The sequence below is a fragment of the Indicator indicator genome, chromosome 19, assembly GCF_027791375.1.
Source record: "Indicator indicator isolate 239-I01 chromosome 19, UM_Iind_1.1, whole genome shotgun sequence".
Taxonomy (NCBI): Eukaryota; Metazoa; Chordata; class Aves; order Piciformes; family Indicatoridae; genus Indicator; species Indicator indicator.
In genome coordinates this window covers 19,668,900-19,678,167 of record NC_072028.1, presented here as the reverse complement: position 1 = coordinate 19,678,167, position 9,268 = coordinate 19,668,900, and the positions used below count along the sequence as shown (strand labels likewise).

General features: G+C 52.2%; 1 protein-coding gene across 1 annotated transcript; it reads right to left on the bottom strand.

The window, feature by feature from the left end:
• Positions 1-650: 650 nt before the first annotated feature.
• LOC128973362 (guanine nucleotide-binding protein G(o) subunit alpha-like) lies at positions 651-4,863 on the bottom strand. The gene is made up of 3 exons (XM_054389658.1): positions 4,858-4,863; positions 4,311-4,464; positions 651-838 (listed from the first exon to the last, which is right to left on the bottom strand). The coding sequence occupies exons 1-3, from the start codon at positions 4,861-4,863 to the stop codon at positions 651-653; spliced, it is 348 nt and encodes a 115-aa protein (XP_054245633.1).
• Between the last annotated feature and the right edge of the window lie 4,405 nt (positions 4,864-9,268).

Here is a 9,268-nt window from a genome sequence, read left to right as displayed (position 1 = left end):
TTATTTTTAATTTTTTTAATGTTATTATTCCTTTTAAAATTCTTTTTATATTATTCTGTTTTGATTCTTATTTTTAATTCTTATTTTTATTTTCTTCTTTTTTATCGTTTTTCTTCCTTTTTTCTTCCTTTTCCCCCTTTTTATTCTTCTTTTAATTCTTTTTTAGTCTTCTTTTTCTAATTCTTCTTTTTTAGTCTTTTTTCTAATTCTTCTTTTTTTTCTTCTTTTTTAAAAATTCTTTCTAAATTCTTTATTCTTTGTTTTTAATTTTTTTATTCCTTTTTCTTCTTTTTTCTTCTTTTGCCTTCTTTTTCCTTCTTCTTCCTTCTTCTTCTTGTCCTTTTTCTTCTTGTTGTCGTCTTTTCATTATTTTTTTATTAATTTTTAAATTTTTAAATTTTTTTTTTAGTCTTCTCTTTTTTATTTTTTCCCCTTAATTCTTCTTCCCTTTTTTTTTTTTTTTTTTTTGTAATTCTTATTTTTAATTATTTATTTGTTTGTTTGTTTGAAATCTTATTTATTTCTCTTCTCTCCTGGCGCTGGCAAATCGCCACCAGAGCAGTGGCTTGGCGCCGGTGTTTGGGTCGGGATGTGAGCGGGGGTGGTGTGGAGTGAGGTTTGGGGGGGAGGGGGAGGGGGAGGGGAGGGGCTCAGTACAAGCCGCAGCCCCGCAGGTTGTTGGCAATGATGATGTCGGTGACGGCGTCGAACACCACCTGGATGTTGTTCGTGTCCGTGGCACAGGTCATGTGGCAGTAGATCTCCTTGTTGGGGGACCGGTTTTTGCTCTCGAATTGTGCTTGGATGTAGGCGGCCGCGTCCTCGTAGGTGTTGGGACCTGTGGTGAGAGGAAGGGGAGGGGTGGGGCACACGTGCACACACAGACAGACAGACAGGGTGGGTGAGGGGGAGATATCAGGGCTGTCATCTCCACCCTCTTCACACCTGCCCCACTCCTCCCTGCTTGCGGTGTGCTTTGAGTCTAACCAAACCCAGCCCAAAGCCGTTCATTTGCCACTTGTTTTGTCCCCCAGATCACCCCTCAGTAGGGCCTCCTGACCCCTTTCCCCTCCATCTCTCTCCTTTCCTCTCCATCTCCATCCTTTCCATCACCTTCTTTCCCCTTATCTTCCTTCTTTTCTTTCCACTTCCTTTCCTCCCATTTTTCTCCCCTCTTCTCCATCTACCTCTTTTCCTCCCCATTTTCCTCCTTTCATCTCCATCCTTTATCCTCCCCTCTTCCTGTTTTCCCTCATCTTCCTCCTTTCCTTTCCATCTCCACCACCTCAATCTCTCTCCTTCCACCACCCCCTCCCCTTTTCCACCCCACCTGCCCCATTTTCCCCCCAAATCCCAGAGCACCTGTGCTCTATTGGAGTCTCCTCCCACCCCAGGCGTGGCCACTTTGCCCTCCCTGCCCACTCCCCTTTTTAATCGCCCCAGGAAAGGCAGAAGCCCTAAGCTGAGCCCATCTGGGCTGAGGGATCCTCTTCCTGTGTGGTGGTGGAGGAGCAGGAGACGCTTGGGGCAGGCAAAAGGTGGTGGTGGTGGTGGTGGTGGAGGAGCAGGAGACGCTTGGGGCAGGCAAAAGGTGGTGGTGGTGGTGGTGGTGGAGGAGCAGGAGACGCTTGGGGCAGGCAAAAGGTGGTGGTGGTGGTGGTGGTGGAGGAGCAGGAGACGCTTGGGGCAGGCAAAAGGTGGTGGTGGTGGTGGTGGTGGAGGAGCAGGAGACGCTTGGGGCAGGCAAAAGGTGGTGGTGGTGGTGGTGGTGGTGGAGGAGCAGGAGACGCTTGGGGCAGGCAAAAGGTGGTGGTGGTGGTGGTGGTGGAGGAGCAGGAGATGCTTGGGGCAGGCAAAAGGTGGTGGTGGTGGTGGTGGTGGAGGAGCAGGAGACGCTCAGGGCAGGCAAAAGGTGGTGGTGGTGGTGGTGGTGGAGGCAGGAGACGCTTGGGGCAGGCAAAAGGTGGTGGTGGTGGTGGTGGTGGAGGAGCAGGAGACGCTTGGGGCAGGCAAAAGGTGGTGGTGGTGGTGGTGGAGGAGCAGGAGACGCTTGGGGCAGGCAAAAGGTGGTGGTGGTGGAGGAGCAGGAGACGCTTGGGGCAGGCAAAAGGTGGTGGTGGTGGTGGTGGAGGAGCAGGAGACGCTTGGGGCAGGCAAAAGGTGGTGGTGGTGGTGGTGGAGGAGCAGGAGACGCTTGGGGCAGGCAAAAGGTGGTGGTGGTGGTGGAGGAGGAGCAGGAGACGCTTGGGGCAGGCAAAAGGGTGGTGGTGGTGGTGGAGGAGCAGGAGACGCTCGGGGCAGGCAAAAGGTGGTGGTGGTGGTGGTGGAGGAGCAGGAGACGCTCGGGGCAGGCAAAAGGTGGTGGTGGTGGTGGAGGAGCAGGAGACGCTCGGGGCAGGCAAAAGGTGGTGGTGGTGGTGGTGGTGGAGGAGCAGGAGACGCTCGGGGCAGGCAAAAGGTGGTGGGTGGTGGTGGAGGAGCAGGAGACGCTTGGGGCAGGCAAAAGGTGGTGGTGGTGGAGGAGCAGGAGACGCTTGGGGCAGGCAAAAGGTGGTGGTGGTGGTGGAGGAGACGCTTGGGGCAGGCAAAAGGTGGTGGTGGAGGAGCAGGAGACGCTTGGGGCAGGCAAAAGGTGGTGGTGGTGGTGGAGGAGACGCTTGGGGCAGGCAAAAGGTGGTGGTGGTGGTGGAGGAGCAGGAGACGCTTGGGGCAGGCAAAAGGTGGTGGTGGTGGAGGAGCAGGAGACGCTTGGGGCAGGCAAAAGGTGGTGTGGTGGTGGTGGAGGAGCAGGAGACGCTTGGGGCAGGCAAAAGGTGGTGGTGGAGGAGCAGGAGACGCTTGGGGCAGGCAAAAGGTGGTGGTGGAGGAGCAGGAGACGCTTGGGGCAGGCAAAAGGTGGTGGTGGAGGAGCAGGAGACGCTTGGGGCAGGCAAAAGGTGGTGGTGGAGGAGCAGGAGACGCTTGGGGCAGGCAAAAGGTGGTGGTGGAGGAGCAGGAGACGCTTGGGGCAGGCAAAAGGTGGTGGTGGTGGTGGTGGTGGAGGAGCAGGAGACGCTTGGGGCAGAAGAAGGATGGTGGGGAGGGAGCCGGAGCCGGCCTGGGGAGGCGAAATGTGGTGGGGGAGGCTCCATGGCTGTTTGTGTACTCAGCCAGCCGGGGAGGTTTTTTTTTTTTTTTTTGCAGGGTTGGCTGGAGAAGGGCAGATGTTGGAGCTGCAAAATGTGCATTGCTGTATTAAGCTGCTTAGGGCAGGCAGCACTGCTGAGCCCCTTGCAGGCAGCCTCCAAGCCTGCGCTATGCCCCTGAAATTGCCTTTGCAGGAGCTGCTCTGAGCTGTAGATTTGTTTTCCTTTTCCAGCTTGCTGCTTCCCCTCCTTCCTGAGTGGCTGGAGGTGGTGGCAGCCTGGTCCCAGCAGCCTGTCCCCCTCCTTGGGGTAGCCAGGTGGTGTTGTACAGCTCCATGTGGGATAGTTCTGAGGTGTCACACCAGGTGGAGGGGAGAAATGTTCTGCTGTGTTTGTCATGGAGAAGCCTAAGCACCTCCAGTGGAACTGCTGGTGCACTTATCCTGTGGGAGAATGGCTGCTGTCTTGCTAGGGGGGGTCTCTAGGGTCTGGTGCCCTGAGTGGGTGTGCTCTGGGTGAAATACTTCAAGAGACATCCAAGCATCTGTAGGAGACGCCAGAGCCTTTGGATCTGAACAGGTTTGGTTCTTTCCCTTGAAGAATCCAGAAGGGAATCTCTAGCCTTACTCCATGTTCTTGGATTTTGTTCTTTTTCCCTTGGCTTCGCTTAAAAATGCATCTTTGTCCCACAGAGCTCTGCTGCAGAAGGGCTCTTGCCTTCCTCAGCTGTACACTGTGCCGAGGCCTTCCTGGGAGGGTGCAAATGGAAGATGCAGCTTGGAGGCTGTGCTGTGGTCCCTCTAGCAAGAGCTTCTCAGAGACCATTAGCAGTCAGTCTAGCTTAAGCAGTGGGCAGTTTGCTCTCCCCAAGGCTTCTCCTTTCCACAGCTGCTTGTGGCTGGACTCATTAAAGCTCTTCTCCATTTGCCTCAGCTCCTCTTGACCATCACCAGCTGCTCACACACCAAGAACTGACAGTGCACAGGACACAACCCCACACACCACAAGCAAGGTGCTGGAGCTGCAGTGTGGCTCTTGAAGGTGGGCAATGTTTTTTATCCTCCCATACAGGTCTCCTGTCCCCTTCATCTCCCCATATCTACCTCTGGGGGTGAGACAAGAGCCCCCTCCCCAGCCCTGGCACCATGGCAGCGGGCCCCAAGCCAGGCTGTGCTGGGCACATACCTGCATATTCAGGAAAGCAGATGGTCAGAGGAGATTTCTTGATCTTCTCAGCAAATAGGTCTTTCTTGTTGAGGAAGAGGATGATGGAGGTATCAATGAAGAATTTGTTGTTACAGATGGAGTCGAAGAGCATGAGGGACTCGTGCATGCGGTTCTGCAGGGGAGAGCAGGGGGAGGGAGGAGAGAGAAAGGCAAAGAGAGAGTTAGAGAAGAGCAACACTTTTTTTTTTTTTTCTGAGCTGAAATACTTCAAGACCAAAAAAACCCCACAAACCCCTCACAGCTCTCTAAGACAGTGGCAAGTGAGATGGTTACAGAGGTGCAGGGTGCTGCTCTCCTCCCAGGCTGGAGGATGCAGCTGATCCTCTCTGCTGGCTGTTCTACCAGGGCTGGAACTTCTGGAAGAGCTGAAGCTTCAAGGAAGAGCAGGAAAGTCCACACCTTCATTTTCTCTTCAGCTGCACAAAGTGAGGAGCTGGGAAAGGGGGCTGCAGCTTCCTGGTCTGGCCTGCACCCCTTCAGGGGCTAAGCACCCCTAAAACATCACCTGCATGGCCTGAAGGATGGGCAGGCAGCAGCAACCAGGTGTACACACTGGGCATGGGAACTGGGATGGAAGACATTTTGGCCATCTCCAGGAGGTCCTGTGGAGTTGCTTAGGAGGTTGCTTGTGCTGAGTGACACCATTGTGGCAAAAACAGTGCCAAGAGATTGCCTAGAGTCTGGGACAGGTCCTGTCCCAGATGGACCTTTCTGCCCTTGCAATAATCTTCAGCCTACTTGGAAAACACTGCAGTGGTGGCTGGGTGACTGTTAAGAAACCTCAGTGCTGCTGCAGGGAGTAGACCAAGGCAGGTGCCTCTGGCAGGCCACCTTCTGGGCTGCTCCCTCCAGGGAGACTTGCATCTTGGAGGAGTTTGAGGAGCATCACTAGAGGCACGTCTGTAAAAGCTGTGACTTCTTAAAAATTGCCCTTTCAGAGTTAGACAAGAGCCCTATGAAACCATTTGTCTCTCATGCTACTGAAGTTGTTACCAGAAGAGAATGGAGAGTGAACAGAAGGACAGGAGAAGGAGGTAGTGATGGTGAGGATGTCCTGTGCTGAATCAGGGCATCATCAACTGCAGCATTTTCATGCTCCCCTGTGGGATGTCTGTGCAGGCACTTGCTGGGAGTGTGAAAGTGCCACTGGACAGGACAAACAAAGCACTCTAGGAGCTCTCAGAATGTTCTCCATCATTAGCTTGCTCTTAGAAGAACCAGAAAGCAATTCCCTGCTGCTCCACTGCCAGTTCTGGGAGGTGTTTCAGGCAGCCTGTGTGCCTCTTGCACTGCTCACCCACCTAGCTGTCCATCTGAATCTGAATTATAACCATGGAATGGGTTTGTGTTGGAAGAGACCCTTAGAGGTCATCTAGTCAGCAGGGACACCTTCAGCTAGATCAGGTTGCTCATCAGCCCCAAACAACCAGACCTGAGAGGATTCCAGGGATGTGGCAGCAACTTGCACAGCTTCTGGTACAAACCCAGGGCTGGGTGAAGCCCAAAGTTATTGACTCCACCACATCCCTTTCTGCAACCCCCTCTTGGGGCCAAGCTTCCCAAGACCTTGCCCCTCACATAGGGACACGGCTCTTTGGAAGAGTCTTGTGTGCTGCTGAGAGCAGTAGATGTGCTCCAAGCAGCAGTGGTGCTGAGGAGCAGGTTGGAAACCCTCCTCGAAAATCTGAAGAAAAAGGCTTTGGGTCTGCTGAAGACTACCCAGCACTGTGTGTTTCCCTGGTGAAAATGATGACCCAGTTGCACGTTTTGGAGTTGCCCATGAATGTTTTATTAGTGAGTCATTTTATCAGCTCCACTTCAGCTGCAACCCTTGCATGCAAAATTTAGCAGACGTCCGATTTCATCTTGCAAAGCTTTGAGATGGGCACTGTGGCCTCTCTGACAAAAAGAAGAGAAAGAGATGCCAAGCAGCTGCCTCCCAGTGTTGTGGGGACACCATTTGATCCTTATCTTGCATTTAAAATAAATATTAGAAGAAGAAGAAAGCCTGATTCATGGGGAAACCAAAGTGCTGCCAAAGGATGTGGCTCCTCTTGACTTGTGGCTGTTGCCAAAATATGTTCTGAGGATTCCACCATGGGTAGTCCCTAGGTGGTGGCTGGTGTGGTGTTTTTTTTTTTTTTTCCTTGCTTCATCTTCCTGTGTTGTATTTAAATCAAGGAATGGTGGTGGTGGATCAGCTGCTGAAGTAAAGCATGTGATGGGGGAAAAGAAAATCACTCACTGCATGGAAAATACTCCTAGTGACTTCTCTGTGGACGATGATGGCAGGATTGATATTTCAAGACAAACAAAGGATAATACTTATTCTTTTCCTCTTGGCTGTTCATTTCTCTTGTGGCTTGCCTGTAGCTCTGTCTGAGCTGCAGGATTGGGATTCCATGTGTCCCATGAGGAGGAACTTCTTCACTGTGAGGGTCACAGAGCAGTGGAACAGGCTCCCCAGAGAGGCTGTGGAGTCTCCTCTGGAGACTTTCAGGACCCATCTGGATGCTTCTGTCATCCTGCTCTGGCCAAGGGGGTTGGACTCAATGATCTTCAGAGGTCCTTTCCAACCCCTAACATCCTGTGTGATCATGTGTATGATGTGTCCAGCTGAAGCTAGGTCACTGGGAATTGGTGAAGCCAGCAGTAATAATGGTTAATTCTCCCTTGTTGAGCTTTCTGGAGGCTTTTCTCTTGGTTCCTTCAAGTTATTTGCTTCTACCTCATGCCCCAGATAACAGAAGATCTTTGGTCTCATCAGAAAAGAGCAACCTGGCCCAAGTGTTATGTTAAAAGGGAAGGAGAGGTGCTCCAAGCACTGTGGTGCTGCAAGGAGAAAAGAGGAATCAAGCTAGAAATGGCTTCTTTGCCTCTGTGTTCACAAGGCTCCTGTGAGGAGGTGATGGGAAAGAAATGCAAAGCTTGAAATGGATCTGTAGCCAAAGTAGTGGAGGAAGCAGTGGGACAACAGGGATGCTCTCCCCTGCTGATCCATGCCTGAGCTGAGCATCTCCACCCAAGGGCATCCAAAGGGCAGCTGGGTACATACAGATAGACAGCAGCAGGGTAAAATGTGAACAGACATCAATACATGTGGGCAAGAAGCTCCAGGATGAGAGGAGGAACCAACAGCAACCAGGGTGAAGCTCTTTTAGCTTTGAGGAATCAAATTTCCCACCAAGCATGGAAAACCGAACGCTTCTGGCTCATCTCCTCTCCAAAATTCCTCCTTTCCAGGTGCAGATGGAGACTGTGTGGTCTGGGCAGGGAGGAGATATAGGCTTCTCAGTGGGCTTTGAGAAGCTGGAGGTGCTGAAGGGAGCCCAAATAAAACCCTCTCACACTAGAAAAGAGCTGGCACTTTATTAACAGTTTGTAACTAATAAATACATTACCCACAGCCAATAAATTATCACAATACCTATTGCTCTATTAAACCAATGGACAGTCACCCTTCGTACAAAATTACAGTTAATACAGTTGGGGCCATCAAACATGCAGGAGAAATCAGCAGGACACCCAAAGGAACATCCTGGTGGCCTCTGGTGATCCTTCAGGAAGAAAGGTGGTTGTGGAAGCAGGGGGGGAGAGCCCAGAGGTGGGGTGATGGTCGCTGTTCCCTTGTTGAGCTGAAGGGAGGGAAAAGAGGTGGAGGGGACAGAGCTGAGGGAGTTAAATCAGTCACAGTAATGCCAGGTTGGAAGGGACTTCAAGAATCATCTGGCCCAGCCTTTAAATCAGGGCCTGGGCTAGTGAGTGGGACAGTGGCTGGTCTTTGAACAACCCTCTTTGCTTGCCCAGTGCTGGAAAAAGCTGCTGAGACTCAGGCAGTGTTGCAAATGATCTTCTTACCCGCTGTCATCTCCTTTCCCACCCATGGAGCAGGGCTTTTAGATCCAGAGCTAAGTGCCTGTGCTACAGGGCAGCCAGGGTTTGATCTCAGTGGTTGTTTCCAACGCACTGGGTAGGAGAGGGGCCAGGGCAGAAGGTGTTTGGCTGGCTCCCAGCCCTCCACCTCCTCCCCAGGTCTCTCCTTCCCACGCCTGCTGCACCCAGTGCCTGTGGAGATCTGCTCTGCCTTTTCTAGGAGGTGGAGGTGGTTCTGCCCTGTCTCCAGTCCAGCTCTTTCCTTCTCCCTCTGCCTGCGGTGTGCTAGCTGGGAGGCTCTGGTTCTCCTCCTCTTATTAACACCTCAGTCTATGAGGTTTGTGCTTGTATTCACCAGTTAGTCTTTGCAGCACCAGTAAAGATGTCAGAGGCTGCTGCTCCTGTGTGAAGTCCCTTCCCATAAGCCATGTTCTCAGTGTAACATCTTCTACAGGTCAGGTACCTATACCTGTCAGCATCAATCCCCTGCTGCCACCACAGGAGCTCAGCAGTGGTAATGGACACTCGATCCTCAAGGTGCTTTGGGAGAGTGTTTCTGCCTGCTCTTTTCTCTGGGGAGATGGAGGCAAGACCATGGTCTGCTCCTTTGTGTCACCTGGCCCACGTCTCTGCTTTCTTGTGCATGCATTGGGGATGCAAGTGTGTGCTGGGTGGGTCAGGATGGTGCTCAGCAGCAGCAGCAGCACCTCTGCTGACCCTGCAGATCCTCAACGAATGTTTTAGTGCCCTTGGAAATGGCTGGGGAGAAGTTTTGGTCATGAGCCTGAAAACAAACCTGGCCCATGACAAAGAGACAAAGTCCTAAGCTTCTCTAATTGACCAAGGAACTCAACCACCCTGCCTGGCTCCAGGAAATCTTTTGGCCACAAGCTCCTTGGGCATGTGGCACAGGCTGACAGTGCAGGGGTGGTCTCTTCCACAGCATCAGCTGCAAAATGCCCTGTGGAGGCTGCCTGCTCCCCACACTGTGTCGAGCTGTGCATGGCACGCAGCAGTTGGCTGGGCACATAGAGATGTTCTGG